The following is an 18591-nucleotide window of genomic DNA, read 5'->3' as shown; positions in this document are numbered from 1 at the left end:
CACCAAGTAGTGAAAAGATAAACAAATTTTGGTTCATCCATGCAGTGAAATACTACAAGATAAAAGAATGATATTTGATGCATAGAATTACAAGGATGATTCTTATAAATATTATGCTAAGTAAAGAATCCCAATAAAAATGTTCTGTGTTGCTTAATTGCATTATATGATATTCTGGGAAAGGCAAACCTTTAGAGAGAAAACTCAAATCAGTGGTTGTCAGAATTCAAAGATCAGGGGAGAAGTTTAAAAACAAAGAGGGACAAGGAAACTTTATAAGGTAATGGCAATGTTCTATATCTTGATAGTGATTATGGTTACACAACTGTAATGATTACAATTCTTTGAAGTACATGGTAGTTTTTACTGTATGTAAATTATGCCTCAATAATCCTGATTTAACTCTGGACATTGAGAACACGTAGGCACAGAAGCCAGGCAGAAAGCCCGTGGTCTTCTAGGAAGGAAGGGATGATGAAGGCTGAGAGCAAGACAGTGGCTGTCAGATGAAGAGGAGGTCACGAGTGCAACCCTGGGCTCCTATCTATAACTGAGAAATTAATTCATCCACAGAGACCTATTTGCATAATGTTGGATATCCAGAGGTTTGAAGACTTTTAATGATTTGCTTAAATATTCTTCTTTGGATGTTAAGTTCTGTAAATACTCAAGCATAAAAACAAACTAAAAGCAACTAGGAAAGTAAATATAAAGTTTGACTTACTGGTGAGACTAGTTTTTGATGCTGATAGTGCAGGTAATGCTGATGCTGATAAAGATGAGATGGACAATGACGATGATGGTGCTGAAGGTGATGATGATGATGACCGTGATGATGAAGATGAAGATGGCAATGATGAGAATGATGGAGATGATGATGGTGATAATGATGATGGCAATGATGATGAAGATGACAATGGTGATGAAGATGAAGATGATGGTGATGAAGATGAAGATGGTAATGAAGATGATGATAATTCTGCTTCTATTTATTGGGATAAGAAATATTCTATTAAATTATGTTTTAAAACAGTGATTCTCAAAATGTGACCCCCAGACCAACAGTGCATAAGCATCCCAAACTTGTCAGAAGTGCACATTCTCATACCCTACTCTAGAGCTAACAAATAAAAACCCCAAGGGTAGGGTCCAGAAATCTGTATTTTAATGAGTTGCCAGGGGATCCTAATGCACAGTTAAGTTTGAATAACACTACTTTAGGATTAAAAAATAAGTAAACTGAATGGTCCCATGGTATTTCGAGTGGCAGAAGTACTCTGAAATCAAATATGTATAAAATTTTCAATTTCTTAGTTTTCTCTCAAATACTTTGTGAGGACTGAGGAGCATAGTTATTATACAGCATATCCCAGAGATCAAGGACAGTTAATTGTGGTTCTTCAGTGCCCACAGAACAGTCCTGTCATGCCTGCAGCTGCCTGGTGACTGGATTCTCATTTGGAAAGATTCTGCACTTGGGGTACTGGGTACTGTGAGCTAATTCCTAACTTCCTTGTCACTGATGTCACTCCTCAGCCTGGAACTCTTCTCAAAGACTCACCCCCAAGGATACCAGGCTCTAACCTGGAGCAACTGCCCAGGAGAGGGGCATTCAGACAAGGACTATGGGGCTCCCTGTAGGACAGCTTGACGCGAGCGAGCTCAGCCTCCTGAGCTGCATTCTGAATCCATCTGTTACAGAGGGTTGGTATCAGCTGGGAACACCTTCTAAGCTTCAGGTAGCACAATGGATCATTAAAACCAGCCTTTTGAACGACTTAAAGCTTGATTTGACAGGTTCATTTGCATCCCATTTCCATTGCACAGATTAAACAGTAGCTAGACAGAAGTCAAAGTAGAATGGGTTGTAGAAATCAGTCTTCCTTGGAGGAGAGGGACTTGCCTTACTAGAGGACCTGTTAGTGTAAAGAGAGAAGATGCCAGCCCTCCCAGAAGGAGCAGCTAAGCCATTCTGCACATGAGTCATTTAGAATGCAAAAGGACCCTCACCAGAGCAGATGACTCCAGCGTCCTCCTCATGGCTACAGTTGTGAGTGAACCAGCTGTCATGGGTGCACAAGGACAGGCTGCTTTCTGTGCCAGTGCAGTGCACATTGTCTAAGAGGATCTTTCCAAAGCCTGGGCCAAAGTGGGCACCAAGGGGGGCAGACAGAGCCAGGCCACACCCAAGCTGCCTGCACACGACCTGTGCCTCTGGCAGGCCCCAGCCTTCATCACACACTGACCCCCAGGTCCCCTGGTAGGAAACCTCCACCCTTCCAGAGCATCTTCCAGTGCCATTCACCAGTCTCAGCCTGGGCCAGGCTTCTGTCAAGACAAAAACAAGGGTAAGTGTCAAACTCACCTTATCTGCCTGGTGTGTTAGTCAGCTTTTCATTGCTTTGACAAAATACATGAGAAAAACAACTTAAAGGAAGAAAGATTTATTTTGGTTCATGGTGTCAGAGGTTTCAGTCCATGGTCAGCTGACTTCATTGCTTTTAGTCCTGTGGCAAGGCAGAAACACCATGGCAGAAGGCATCATAGAGGAAAGCTGCTTACCTCATGGCAGCCAGAAAACACAGACAGAGAAGAACCAGGGACAAGACATACACTTCTGGGTTATGGCCCCAGTAACCTACTTCCTCATCAGGCTCCACCTCCTAACAGCCCATTCAGCAACAAATCAATCCATTCATGAGGTTAGCACCCTTGTGATCCAATCACTTTGCAAACTCCTCTTTGAACACATAAGTCTTTTGGGAAACATTTTTGATCCAAACCATCACACCTGGCTTAAAAATTAAGAAGAATCTTTAAACTACCTCAGATTTATAATAGCAATAAAAGATAGAAAATGTTTGACAATTATACCACAATGTGACATGCTCTTTGCTAGTCACTGAACAAAGCAGACTAGGTGTTAGAATATATTATTTCTCATTCTTTGTTCCTTGACAATAGCATGAGAGACATGAAAATTTAGGAACATGTTTTTCTATTCATGGGGAAATGGATTAAATTTAATAGTATATTCCAAAAATAGAATACTCTACAGCAGTTAACAACAGTGAAACACACACATATATACACACATGTGTAACAAAATAGATTGATCTCAAAATGTGACATTGAGTAAAGAGAAACTGTATTGTATAACATATAGAGACTAACATAATTTATGTGAAAAAGGACACACAAAATCATATAATTCATATGTGTAAAAATATAAAAATGAGCTACAAAGGTATATATAAAAAGGGGAAGGAGAGAGAAGAGACTGGAGTTGGAGTAATTGGGAGCTTCTTATCGATCATCTATGTATCTACGAATCTATCTATGTATCTATCTATCTGCAGCAATGGGGATTGAACCCAGAGCTGCCCACATGGTAGGCAAATGTTCTACCACTGAGCCACATCCCCAGCCTTGGGAGTTTCATGTGTGATTATTTCACTTCTTGTTAGGAACAGAAAACCAGTTTAACACAATGTAAACATTGGTCATGTCTAGGTAAGGGGGACATGATTATTTGCTCTCTTATTCTTTGTATTTTCTGAACTTTACAGTGTTTCCTTGGAATATCAGGAAAGTACAGCTGACCAGAAGCTGAAGTCTTCTGGAAGGACCAACTGACCAGCCCAGGTCTTCAGGCCAAGATCCATTTTCTCTCACTATGGAGCTTTCTTCTGTACCTCGGTAGCCCCGACCTGTGCTACTCCCCCAGGCTTCTTCCAGGCGTGGTGACCCCTCTCCACAGTTCACAAGAGTGACAGTGTGTCCCTGGGGAAGGCTGCTCACCTGGTGGGCTGAGCCCAGGCACATTGGCTCTGCGATTGGCAGCTGCAGAGTCAGCCACAGGAAGAACTGAAACAACATTGGAATGGGGGTTAGGAATCAAGGTCCCTTTCCTGGGACAGACACAGCGCACATCAGAAAAGGACTCAACTAACAGCTGGAAAATGTCCCCAGCTAGTCTATACCTTAACCCAAACATCTGGACTAGCCACATGTTCATAATGAACTGCCAAATTTCAGAGGAGGTTAGAGTCAAGTTTAGGTGGCCAGCAGAAGGCTCCTAAGTGTGATTCTGCTGTTCCTAGTGCCTCCCCCTCATGCAGGGTTCTGCATGAGGGTACTCAGCAGTAGTAAAACAAGTCACTAAAAACTTGGGCAAAAGTTGTAAAAATCATGATATTCATAAAGATGTCTTTGATGACCCCTCAGAGAACATTATATAACCTAGTGACCCCCTCTGCCTGCCTCTGGATAGTAAGGTGCTGTCTATCTACAAGACTAATGATGGAGTCACTGCTCTTACCTGACAAGATGGTTCGTAACTTTTCATTATCTGCTGTGACTGAAACATAAAAAATATTTATTAGAAGCATCTGGCTTTGTTAGTGTGTGCATATCTGAAGTGCTAACACTTCCCCGTGAAGAGGATGATTGCACATAGGGATGACTGGCATTTTTCAGAGTGATGCTTGGGTCTCTTGAGGGGAGAAATTCCCCTCCGTGACTTACTGTCTAGCAGGATTATTCCTAGTCAAGACTACAGCTGATTCAATAAGGAGCCAAATGCCCTGGCCACACATGTGGACATTCTTTTATTAATTCAACAAACATATATTCAGTGCCTGTATTGTGCTAAGGACTGTGATGGGTGCTAGGAAAATAGTCATGAGCAAGGCAGATGAAATTCTTCCTCATTTGGTAGCAGTCTGGTGCCGGAGGTGACACTGGACATCACATGCTCTCCCTACATCCCTTGGTAGTGAATTTGTCCCATCCCTGAACATCAGTCATCATTTCCATGGGCTTAAAATGCCAGACCTGGCATATATAATATAGCACACCTAGTTTTTGTTGTTTTAGCTCATAGTTCACTGACCTACCTGATGACATGATTGGGTGGTTAATATCCAGGACAGCTGAAGTTGATACAACTTTTAGAAAAACAAAGCAAGGAAAACGAGTCCTGAGATTTAATATTGACTAGAAAGAGAAGGACCCTCTTCACTCGCTTCACATTTCCTAGAGAACTCAATTACCTTTACACAAGTGCCTTCCAAACAAAGAATTTTAAAGGGAACAGACAGCCTTGAAAGCATCACGCTGGGCACAAAAACATCATCTCATATTGTATGGCTCCATTTATACGAACTATCCAGAATAGGTAAACACGTGGAGACAGAAAGCATGCTGGTGATTGCCAGAGCTTGGGGAGGAAGAATGACAGGATGGCCATGGCTCCAGCAGAAGCACCATGGCCCATTCTCCAGCCTGGCAGCCTCGGGGCAGAAGCCTCTCCGCCCGAGAAGTGGTGCTGGGCACCAGGCTCTCCGCTATGCGCTTGACAAGGATTCACTGACTTAGTCCTCACCACAGCTCATTAAAATAAGCGATTGTTCCATTTTTTTGATGAGATAACTGGAGCACAAATCGATAAAGAGACGGGGCACAGCTACATAGGCAGGGGGTATTAGAGAGTAGGTTCAAACCCAGCGTCCCTGAGTCTTCTCTGAGCACTGCATTGAAGCCAACTGGAAATTTCCCTGAGGCTTCAAAAATACCCTTATGTGGTCACAAGAGCTAAATTTTTGCTGGATGTGGTGGCACACCCCTGTAGTCCTAGCACTTGGGAGGCCAAGGCAGGAGAATCCATGAGTTCAAGGCCAGCCTTGGCTACATAGTGAGTTCAAGACCAGCCTGAACTACATAGAGAGACCCTGTCTAAAACAAAACAAAACAAAGCACCCACAAACAAACACACAAAAAAATAAAAAAGAACTAAGTTATTAAAAATTATTATTTTGAAAGAGTCTCACAATTTGGCCCAGGCTGGCCTTGAACTTGGGGCAGTCCTTCTGCCTCAGCCTCCCAAGAGTTAGAATTACAGGAGTGTGTCAGCACACCTGGCTGAGAGAGCCAAGAATTGTAAAAAATGGACTGAGACAGGAACAAAGCCAGAGGTGAGGGTGATAAAGAGCTGCTGCCACCATCTAGGCTATGGACATATGAGTCTGGGTAAATAAGTACAAGAATACAAAAATTAAATACAGGCTTGGCTCAGAGACTAACTCCTTTCACTCTTGGCTCTTCTCATCTCAAAGTGATCCTCTTGGTTTCTGAATAGGCAGCATGGCCGGTCAATATTTAATAGAATTTTTAATGTCATTTAGATGAGAATTTAGAGCAGTCTACAGATTAGGCTTTAGATCTCCAAAGTCAGATTTTGTGTTATTGTTCCATCAACCCAGAGACAGTATTGACCTATTTGAGCATGAGTGTCTGCATTAGGATAAGGGAGATTACAGACACTCCCTATCCAGCAGTTGGGAAGATTAGATAAGAAAATTCACAAGAAGCATTTAACATCGTGATTGAAAGGCATAAGGTAATGTCATTTACTAGAAATTAAGTTGAATCTATTATATATGTAATTGTAAGATTTCTGATAGGCACATCTTAAAAAGCAAAAAGAAACAGGTAAAATTAATTTTAGTGCTCTGTGTTGTTTAATCCAATGTATCCAAAATATTATAATTTCTTTTTTTCCCCTTAAATTCTTTTATTAGTACATTTTAGGTATACAATACATTTACATTTCTCATTGAGAACTTGTACTTTTACATGATGTATCTTGGTTCTTATTTTTTCCCCATTCCCAGCCCTCCCTTCACCTCCTCCACACTTCCCTATTTACAAAGACTATTTCCATTTTTTCCATTTCTCATCATTTTTCCTTTCCCTTCTTTCCTTTCCCCTACCTCTCCCACTTCCCCTACCCCTTTGGACCTTTTCTTCCTATTTTGCATTATCAATTATTCATTTTAATCATTGGTACATTTTAGGTATACAATATAATGACATTCATCATTGGAAATTTGTACCTTTACATAGTCTCTCTTGGTTCTTATTTTTTCCCCATTACCCCACCCTCCCTTCAACCCCTCCATCCCTCTCTATTTACAAAGACTTTGTTTCCATTTTTCCATTTTCTCATATTAATTCCATTCCCTTCTTTCCTTTCCCCTACCCCTCCTACTTCGCCTTCCCCTTTGCCCCTTTTCTTCCTATTTCACATTATCTATTATACCTTTTAGTCCTTATTTACACTTACAGTTTCTCACATGAGAGAAACTATTGGGTCAAAATATTATAATTTCAATAGGTAACCAATATAAAATGTCAATGAGCAATTTTACATTCTTTTTATAGTTCTTTGTCTTTTTAAAAAACAACTTTATTGAGGTATGATTGATATACTAAAAAACTGTATACGTTTAACATATACAATTTGCTGCATTTGGACATAGGCATAAGCTGTGACAATATTACCACAATCAAGAGGATAAACATATCTACCACCTCCAGAAGGTTCCTTGTGTCCTTTTTGTGTGTGTGTGATATAAGAACATTTTGAGTCGTACCACTTTAACAAATTTTTCATGCTATGCTAAATATCTGCACAATGCTATACTATTAACTGTAGGTACCATGTATACAGAAGATCTCTAGAATTTATTCATCGTGTGTAACTGAAATTTCCTACCCATTGTACAGCAGCTCCCCACTTCTCTAAGTCTTTGAAAGAGTTAGATTATATTTGAAACACACAGAATATCTCAGTTCCCATTAGATGTGTTTCAAGTACTCAGTAGCCACAAGAACAGTGAAGATACAAGGGCTTACTAGGGATTATCATTGGCCTTGTTAGACTATAAATTACATGATGGTAAAACTGAAATTGAGTAGTTACAGATGATGGAGTAGAGATAGTGTCAACAAGCACAATGACAAAATGAAAATGGACTAAAATGTGTAATAGATATTGGGAAATGGGAAGAAATGTTCCAATAAGAAGGGGAACAAGAGAGAGGGGAGGGGGAAAGGAAAGAAGGGACAAGAAAAAATAGAAGGAAAAAATGGAAACAAAGCTTTTGTAAATAAGGAGGGGAAGAGGGATTGAAGGGAAGATGGGAATGGAAAAAAAAAGAAGCAATATATATCATGTATAGGTACAAATTCTCTATGATGAATGTTATCATTATATATATATCTAAAATTACCAATAAAAAATGAAAATGGACCATAATAGCGACATTACTAGGATGTTCAGCATGATTAGGAAGAGGCATGGCCTCTCCATGTGACTCATTTGGAAAAATAATTAAAATTTTCTGAGTTGTACACTTCCCAGACATTAGGCAGATGCTCTACTTTATTTCTTAAATTCAAAAGATATAAGATGACCTTTATTAGTTTCTCTTTCTTTAACACACACACACACACACACACACATACACACATTCTTACACTCTTCTTTTTTCCCCTTACTCTTTACATTTGTTAAAGCATATGAGAATCCCTGAATTACTATGTTCTTTGATAGTAAATTACAGATAATCAAATATAAAGTGAAACTGGACAACACAATATCTAGACCATCTCAGTCTGTTTTTTCTTAAATCTTTTGATCTCAAATGAAACATTACCAGTCCTAGAGATGGTAGAGCTGAACCCCTGGCTACCACTATGTGCAGTGGAAGAGCTCTGCTAAACTCTGCAACAGCAGGGGTGAGGTGTCCTACCTGGTGATGCTGAACTTGCAGCAGGTATAAGAGGGTGTTGAGTTGAGATGGCAACGGGTAGAACTGAAATAAAGAAACATTTGTTAATAGGAAGCAACAGTTCACAGTGACTTGAGGGAGATATGGCCATCCAGGGACTCCCTGTGACTTTTCAAGATGTAGTTTTGCCTCAACTCTGAAGGAATCACTGCATAAGCAACAGAAATACTAACCCATCCCTTAGCTATTGATCCTCAATCCTATTGGGCTCAATATTCCCCCACCTCTCTCTGTCAGATTGGCCTGATGGTTTGGATCTTCAGGATCCCCTGGTGTATTTACTCACTTGTTCTGCTTGTTTTACTGCTAAGCCTGTTTTATTACTGACATTTCTGTTTGGAGGTACTGCACTATTTATGTGTTGAATTATTCATAGGTGTTGTGCTGCTTGTAGGTGGCCCATATTCTCTCCTACTCATCAGACTGATTCCATGCCATGTCTGGCTATGGGAATTACAATACCCATAAGGAACCTCAAAAGAGAAAATTACAGTAGATAGAGAGCCATCGCTATCTTTTTGTGTTGACTTGGGTACATGCGTGCTCTAATAGCACACTTTTCTTCTCTCCACTTGTAGTTTAGATCACTCTGTTCAATGTGTGTCCTGAATGACAAGTCCATTTCTGAGCCACTGAATAGTACCAACCACAGAATTTTATTTCATATACAAATATAGTAGACAGAATATTGCCTCCTCTCTCAAAGATGTCTACATCTTAATCCCCCAAACCTGTGAATATGTTAGGTTACATGGCAAAGGGGAAATTAAGGTTACAGATGGAAGTAAGGCTACTAATTAGCTGCTTTAAAAATATACTGATTATCCAATTATCCTTGTTGTTCCAATGCAATCACAAGGTCCTTAAGAGTAGAAGTAGGCTTTGTTTCCATTTTTTTCTTTTCTCATAATTTTTCTTTTCCCTTCTTTCCTTTCCCCTTCCCCTCCCACTTCCCCTAAAAATAAAAGCATTAGGGGAAGCCTGAGGACTAATGCTTCTGTCACGTTGACTATTAAACACTCCTATCAATGTTAAAAAAAGAGAAGTAGGAGGCAGAAGAGATTAACGGTGCTAAGCTGCTGGCTTGAAGATAGAGGACTAGAGCCAAGAGCCTAGGAATTAAGGTTGCTTCTTAAACAATTGGAAAAAGCAAGGAAGTGGATCTTCCTTTTCCAGAGCTTCCAGAATGAACACAGCCTGGCTGACATGATGCTTTAGCTGAGTAGGGGATCTGACCTTCAGAACTACAAGACAATAACGTGGCGTTGTTTGACTATCAAGTAATGGCATTTTGTTATAGGAATAAAGGGGAACTCATACAATAATAAGAAGACATTATATGTCACTGAATTATTCTTCCAAAGCAAATTTGAAGCATATCATTTATAAAAACTGATAGTTTGTATACTCTCAGAACCACTGGTCAAACTGAAGTTTAAGTGGGAGGGGTATGGGAAAGGAAAGAAAGGGAATGGAATTAATATGAGAAAATGACAAAATGGAAACAAAGTCTTTGTAAATAGGGAGGGATGGAGGTGTTGAAGGGAGGGCAGGGAAATGGGGAAAAAATAAGAACCGAGAGAGACTATGTAAAGGTACAAATTTCCAATGATGAATGTCATTATATTATATACCTAAAATGTACCAATAAAATTAATAAAAAAGATATTTCTTGATAAGACTGGAAAAAAGATAATTATTAAATGTACATTTAAAATGGTTTCCAGGAGGTTTTTCAAAACAAATGTACTGTTATCTCTCTGTCTTTTTAAAAAGTAAGTCAGTGAATTTACAGGAGTGACACCCTGGAAATCATTTCCACACAAATTCAATTATAGAGGACAGCTTATGATGAGTCACTAAGTGAAATAACTTTACAACCATTCTTTCATCTACTTCTCTCCTAAATTTGGATTGGTAAAAAACATGTTCCAAGGAAAGTAGCACAAAAATGTTCTCTTACCTGATAATATGGCTACTAAATTTCTATCACCTATTGGTATAAATAAATTGAAATGTGCATTATTCAATGAAAGTGGATAATTTTACTTGACCTTCATATTGATTTTCAACAAATCTTCAATGTGACAGGTCTAAAATATACATCATAAGATACAGTGAATTCTGGATGAAATGCAGCCCTGTGGACTTAAGAGTCTCAGAAGTATTTGCTGGGTTGATTTTTTTTTTTGGAGGGGTGATTGTTTTGAAGACACTTTAGTGATAAAAGCTTTAACACACAATACTTCCTATTGTCTATCTTTCATTTTGCTCTTTATTTGTGAAAGTTAAACACCATGCATACAAAGTATCTAGAATTGGTTAACCCACTAGAGTAGGGATCAGGGAACTAAGGTCTATAGTTTAATTCTAGCTCAGTGCCTGTTTTTGTAAGTGAAATTTGATTGTGATACAGGGACACCATGAGTTTATCAATTGTCTATGGCTGCTTTTGTGCTATCCTAGCAGAGTCTGGTGAATGTCATGACACTTTCTGAGGCCTAAAATGTGTACTATGTAGCTATATATAGAAAAGATTTTCTTTTATTTAGTTTCTACATGCGAAATGAAAAAACAGGGCAAATGTTAAGTAGAGGGAAAAGAAGAAAAATAATAGGGTCAGGGATTTAGCTCAGTGGTTTCGCCCGCCTGCTGCACAAGCGCAAGGACCCGAGTTCGATCCCCGGTACCAAAAAAAAAAAAAAAAAAAGAAGAAAAATAATATACAATAAAGGAAATACAGTAAACTACATGACTGTTGTGATTAATGTATACATGGTCATAATATTGTAAATGTTGCATATTAACTTAATTAGAACTTGTGATATAATTGCATATAGAGTATTATGAAGGGGTCAGAGAAATAAGGGCTAAATCCTCATCAAAGTACAAACTGAACAGACAAGATCTAAAACTGAAAAGTCAGTAACAATATGTGCATGTGGGTTGGAAACATGGGTGTAAACATCCGATAAAGTGATATAAGATATGAAAGAGCTGCCTCTATAGACAGGAATAAGGTTGAGAGACAGGGGGTAGATTTATTCTTTTTCTTTGTACTATTCAAGACTTGTAGTATTGCTTGATTTTTTTTGGAACTACATACTACATTACTATTAAAAATAAATTTCAGGGCTGGGGATTTAGCTCAGTTGTTCCACCGCCTGCTTCGCAAGCACAAGGACCCGAGTTTGACCCCAGGTACCAAAACAAATAAATAAATTTCAAAAACAAAGTTTTTCTGACCTTAAATTAGAGAATTAAACAACTAGTAACTATGCAGTTAAGTCCTTAGAACAGTATATGGAACATTGTAAACCTCAATAAAAGTTAGCTCTTCTTATCATTCATTGTTTATGATCTCTAACCTAGGTGAAGCAGTATGAAGTAAATGTTTTTATTCTTTTTAAAAAAGGTGTGAATTACTTGCCCATAGTCACACTAAGTGGCAGAAATGGAACTAAATTCAGATCTTCTGGTGCCAAACACATTGTCTTTTCCTTTTCCCAAAGCTCAGCCTTGGCTTATATACATGTTTGTCTTGGATGAATTCCCATTGGATTTACTAGCTACAGGACTCACCAGCTTTCTAACCCACCAGGAAATCATGCAAAATTTCTCCAAAATATGTACTATATTGTCCCTCCAAATTTGGCTCAGCTATCATAATAAAAACTTTTGGGTATAAACCAAAAGGAAAATTTGTACCATGTAAGGAGTAATAACAGGAATTAATCATGAAAGTACCCCTTACCTTGGAGGATTGGTAGCAATTCTTCTGTGTTCTCTGTAGGAGGAAAGGTTAAGAATTCAGTGGCTGTTAGAACAACAAAGATCTAGTGGCAGTAGGGTCTCAACCCTTCCCCAGTTACCCTGAGTTCCAGAGAGAGTGAATGAACATTGCCAAACAGTTATATGAGCTACACAAACAATTTATCAAGATTTCTCCTCAAAATTGTGGTAGGAATTATGCTACCACATAATTGTTTTGAGGGGAAGAGAGTAACCCAACAGTATTTTTGAAAATGGTAAGATTACCTTAATCACCTAGGAATATAGAAATGGCAAATAATGATCATTACAACCTAATGTTGAATCTCAAGCTTCTGGAAAAAGAGCAGGAAGTTAAATCCAAAGCACATTCGAGGGAGGAAATTATAAAGATCAGAGCAGAAATTAATGCAATTGAGACTAAGAAAACAATACAAAGAATCAATGAATTGAAGAGTTGGTTTTTTGAAAGATTAAATAAAATAGACAAACATTTAGCCAACCTTACCAAAAAAGAAAAGAAATGACTCAAATCCATGCAATTAGGAATGAGAAGGGTAGACTCACAACAGATCCTGCAGAAATCCAGAAGATCATCAATAGCTACTTTAAGAACATGTACTCTAATATAATAGAAAATGCAGAAGAAATGGACAGATTCCTACATACACATGCATTACCAGAGCTGAAGCAAGAAGATATAAAATTCTAAATAATCCAATATCAGTCCATAAAATTAAAGGGCTAATTAAATTCTACCAACAAACAAAAGCCCAGGTCCTGAGGGATTCACTGACGAATTCTACAAGAAATTTAGAGACGATCTAATGCCATTACTCCTCAAACTTTTTAATGATATTGAAAGGGAAGCAATGTTCCCAAATTCATTCTTGGAAGCAAGCATTACCCTGAAACCAAAACCAGAGAAGGATCCAACCAAAAAGAGAACTACAGCTCTCCCCGGGTTGGCCAAACAGCCTGAGGCCCCTCGGCTTTGTTCCGATTCCTGCCCACGTCACGGTGAGGTCCCGGGTGTGGCTTGGAGCCCTGCCTTCATCTGGTGCTCCGCTTAACTGTGCGGTGGCCCGTAAGGCCCAATTCCATCATCTCCCCCCCCCCCCCGCCCCCCGCCACTTTCTGGCTCTTCTGCTACCTGGTCCCACGCTACAGAGGCACAGGGGATTATACTTCACATAGTTAAATGTGATAGATTAATAACTACCACAAATTGTCATTTTCTAAGCTGCGCTTGATGCTATGGTATTGCTGATTGTATCATTTGGCCTAACATGTTGTGATTGATCTAATCCATTTTTCTTCCTGGAAAATAAAATAGCCTCAGAGTCATTAGAGCCTCAAAACCTAAACACAAACCATATCTGGAAGACATCTCTGAAAAGCAATCATTCCACAAGAGTTTTAAACACAAGCAACAAAGATACCTACATTAAGCACTTTTGAAATATCAACCCAGAAATTAAACTAAGGACAGTACCGAAAACAAAAATGAGAAGACATTTAAGCAAGGCACAAACGCAGGCTTCCATGCCACAAAAAGGAAATTCTGGGGGAAATGAGGTGGAAAAGTCCAATAAGCAACCATTTGGACACCCTGAACTGATAGCACAGAAAGTAACAAAGCAGATACATGAGGCTCTAGAAAATTTCAAAGCAGAAATAATCTCCCAGATAAATACAGAGATGGTGAGTAGAGTGAAAGACATGATTAGAGGCTCTAGAGCAGAAACAGACAAGAAAATAGATGAGATCAGAAACATGCTGGAAGCCATGAATGCCCAGCATAAGAAAGAAATGGAAACCGTGAAACAGATTCAAACAGATATTCAGGAGATTAAAAACTCCATTGAAAGCATGCAGAGCAGATTAAGAGAATCTGAAGACAGAATATCAGATATAGAAGACAGGATTGCAGTTAAGGACCATGAAAACAGAGATTTCTTAAAGATAGTAAGGGACCATGAGAAATCAATCCAGCAGCTGCTAGATGATGCAAAGAAGAATAACATAAGACTGATAGGAATCCACAAAAAACCAAAAAGTACAATTGACATAAAAAAACTGTTCACAGAAGTAATAGTAGAAAACTTCCCAGACAGAAGTGGAGAATTGGACATACAGATAAGTGAGGCATATAAAACTCCACCCAGCCACGATCAAAAAAATCTACACCTGGACATATCCCAGAAATATCCCTAGTCAAGATCCCAGAAATCCAACAGAAGAACAAAATTCTATAGACAATTAGAGAAAAGAAACAAATCACCTACAAAGGAAAGCCTATCAGAATCACGGCAGATTTCTCAACACAAACCCTCAAATCAAGGAGAGCCTGGAGTGAAGTATTTCAAGCCCTAAAAGAAAATAACTCCCAACCTAGACTGTTGTATCTGGCAAAATTATCTTTCAAAATCAATGGGGAAATTAGATACTTTCATGACAAAGAACACCTGAGAAATTTCATGAACACCAAACCAGCACTCCAAACAATTTTATGCAATATCCTAGAAAAAGACAATGAATGTCACAACTCCATGAGGGTCAACAGAGAGAAGACACCATGCAAGGTAAGGCACTAAAGGGAAAGGAGGGAAAATAAGAAAAGAGCCAACAACAATAAAACATCATGGCAAGAATGAATCAATATCTCTCAATTATAACTATCAATGCTAATGGCCTCAATTCACCAATCAAAAGAAACAGACTGACAGAATGGATTAAGAAGCAAAACCCAGCAATATTCTGTATAAAAGAAACACACCTAACTAAAAAGGAAATTCAGAGACTCAAAGTAAAAGGATGGAAAACAGTTCTCCACGCGGCAGGATCCCAGAAAAAAGCAGGGATAGCAATCTTATTTGCAGACAAAGTAGATTTCAAACCAAAACTAATTAAGAGAGACAAAGATGGTCAGTACATCCTTGTGAAGGGAACAATCCAAGAGGAAGAGATGACAGTCCTAAATATTTATGTACCAAATACGAATGCCCCCAACTATACAAAACAAATATTAATGGACATGAAAAACCAAATAAGCAATAACACAATTGTAGTGGGGGACCTCAACACCCCTCTATCACAAATAGACAGATCATCTAGGAAAAAAATTAACAATGAAATTCTAGAACTGAACCAAGCTACTGAACAAATGAACTTAGTAGATGTTTATAGAGTGTTCCACCCCACAAAATCAGAATACGCATTCTTATCAGTTGCACCCAGTGGGTCATTCTCCAAAATAGATCACATGCTAGCTCATAGGGCAAATCTAAGTAAATGTAAAAGAATTCAAGTTATCCCCTGTATATTATCAGACCATAGTGCAATAAAATTGGAGATCAATAACATAAGAAACCGCAAAACACCCACAAACATATGGAAATTGAATAACACTCTCCTGAACAACCAATGAGTCACAGAGGAAATTAAGGAAGAAATTAGACAATTTCTACAAGTAAATGATAATGCCAGTACAACATACAGGAATCTGTGGGACACAATGAAAACAGTTCTATGTGGGAAATTCATAGCAGTGAATGCCCATATTAGGACAACACAGAGAACTCAGTTAAATAACCTGATGCAGAACCTCAAGCTCCTAGAAAAAGAAGAGCATAACAAACCCAAAGCTCATACAAGAAAGGAAATTATAAAGATTAGAGCAGAAATCAATGCAATGGAGACTAAGAGAACGATACAAAAAAATCAGTGAATCAAAGGGCTGGTATTTTGAAAGAATAAAATTGATAAACCTTTAGCCAACCTTATCAAAAAAAGGAAAGAAAAAGCTCAAATCCATGCAATTAAGAATGAAAAAGGTGAAGCCACAACAGATCCAGCAGAAATTCAGAGGATCATCAATACCTACTTTGAGAACCTGTACTCTAATAAAATGGAAACCACAGAAGAAATGGACAGATTCCTAGATACATACAAATTGCCAAAGTTAAATGAAGAAGATATAGAAATTCTAAACATCCCAATAACAATGAGTGAAATTGAAAATGTAATAAAAAATTTACCAACAAAGAAAAGCCCAGGTCCTGATGGGTTCACTGCTGAATTCTACAAGACATTTAAAGAAGAACTATCACCATTACTCTTTAAACTCATCAAAGAAATTGAAAGGGAAGCAAGGCTTCCAAATTCTTTCCTGGAAGCAAGTGTTACTTTGATCCCCAAACCAGGGAAAGACCCAACCCAAAAAGAGAACTACAGGCCAGTTTCCCTAATGAACATAGATGCAAAAATCCTCAACAAGATACTGGCAAACATAATACAGAGGATCATCAAGAAGATCATACAGCCCTGGTCACACTCTGCGTGCCCTAGATCCCTGCAGCAGTGAGCATGTCTCTTAGTGGAGAGTGCTTGGCACTCAAGAGGCACGGATGTGACCCTCAGTTCCACGTAAACAGTGACAGGAAACAGCCCTGTGACGATGGACTGTAGGGGAAGTCAGTCTTGACAATCATTGTAAACGGCATTTGGGGGATGGAACCCAGGGCCTCATGCTGCCAGACTCTGCCCCGGAGCTGTGTCTTTCACCTACACAGTGTTCTAAGAGTAAGTTCTACTTTTAAGATAACAAGAGATGTCATTTCTGTGGTGTCTTCTGTATCTTCCCTTACTGTGTATCCCTTGCCTCTGGGGACTGGGTGACAGTGAGGCCATGTACCTGTTTCCCTCCTGTAGTGCTGGACATGCACCCCACATCCACAGCTGTCAGAGAATTTCCTCACTGTGGGACAAGGAGCCTGGCTGAGATGAGAGGGTCGTGAGTTCCAGACCAACCTGGATATCATAGCAAGACCCTGTCTCCAGAAACAAAAGCCCAACTGTAGGGCCAGGGTCTCGCTCAGTGATGTACTATGCAAGTTCTACAGTCTTTTCTTCAGAATCAGGTCTGACAGTTACCTGGTGTCCTGACCCAGACAGGCTGTTCCACACCTTCCATTAGCAAAAGCTGGAGAATTCAGAAATGTCCCCTTGTCTTTGCCCTTCTTGAGGAAGTTGGCATCTATTTCTGTACTGGATCAGTTCATTGTATCCAGAAGTTCACTTCCAGGAGTGGAAAAGTCTGTGGTTTAAACTCTAAAGAGAACCCAAGACTTATTTCTAGTACTTAAAATTATAATAGGAATAAATGTCATTGATTTGTGTACAGGTATGAAACACACTTGAAAAAAAAAAGAAGATCATACACCCTGACCAAGTTGGATTTATCCCAGGGATGCAAGGATGGTTCAACATCCATAAATCAATAAATGTAATACACTATATTAACAGAGTCAAGGACAAAAACCATATGATTATCTTAATAGATGCAGAAAAGGCATTTGACAAAATCCAGCATCGATTTGTGATAAAAACACTACAGAAAATTGGAATAGAAGGTCTTTATCTCAACCTGATTAAGGCTATCTATGAAAAACCAACAGCCAACATCATACTAAATGGTCAAAAACTGAAAACTTTCACACTAAAATCAGGAACAAGACAAGGATTCCCACTATCACCACTCCTGTTCAATATTGTTCTGGAAACATTAGCCACAGCAATTAGAAAAGAGAAAGAAATAAAAGGAATAAAGATAGGAAAGGAAGAAGTGAAACTATCATTATTTGCTGATGATATGATACTTTACATAGAAGACCCAAAAAACTCGGTCAAAAGCATTCTAGGCCTAATTGACAGATTCAGTAGAGTAGCTGGATATGAGGTTAACACTCAAAAAACAATAGCCTTCTTACATGCAAGTAGCAGACCCATTGAGAGAGAAATTTGGGAAATAATTCCTTTCACAATAGCATCTAAAAAAATGAAATATCTAGGAATCAACCTAACAAAGGAAGCAAAAGACCTCTACACTGAAAACTACAGCACTCTGAAGAAGGAGATCAAAGAGGATATAAGAAAATGGAAAGATATCCCTTGTTCCTGGATAGGAAGAATCAATATAGTGAAAATGGCCATACTTCCAAAACTACTATATAGATTTAATGCAATACTGATTGAAATTCCAACAATATACTTCACAGAACTAGAGAAAACAATCCAAAAAATTTATTTGGAACCAGAAGAAACCTAGAATAGCAAAAGCAATTCTGGGCAACAGAGACATGGCTGGGGGTATCACAATCCCCAACTTGAAACTATACTATGA

At 38.7% G+C, this 18591-nt stretch overlaps 1 protein-coding gene across 1 annotated transcript in view; it reads right to left on the bottom strand.

Moving 5' to 3' along the window:
• Positions 1 to 18591, bottom strand: part of LOC101715149 (scavenger receptor cysteine-rich domain-containing protein DMBT1-like) — a 150988-nt gene that overhangs the window by 108979 nt on the left and 23418 nt on the right. Inside the window, 2 exon segments of the mRNA XM_087185349.1 lie at positions 2011 to 2328; positions 3802 to 3867. Of these exon segments, the coding sequence (XP_087041475.1) occupies positions 2011 to 2328; positions 3802 to 3867 (384 nt within the window).

This window comes from Heterocephalus glaber, unplaced genomic scaffold (genome assembly GCF_053883595.1).
Source record: "Heterocephalus glaber isolate CG9 unplaced genomic scaffold, H.glaber_assembly_v1.0 deba00001497, whole genome shotgun sequence".
Lineage (NCBI taxonomy): Eukaryota > Metazoa > Chordata > Mammalia > Rodentia > Bathyergidae > Heterocephalus > Heterocephalus glaber.
The sequence above is the reverse complement of the archived record's forward strand: the minus strand, read 5'-3'. Positions and strand labels throughout refer to the sequence as shown.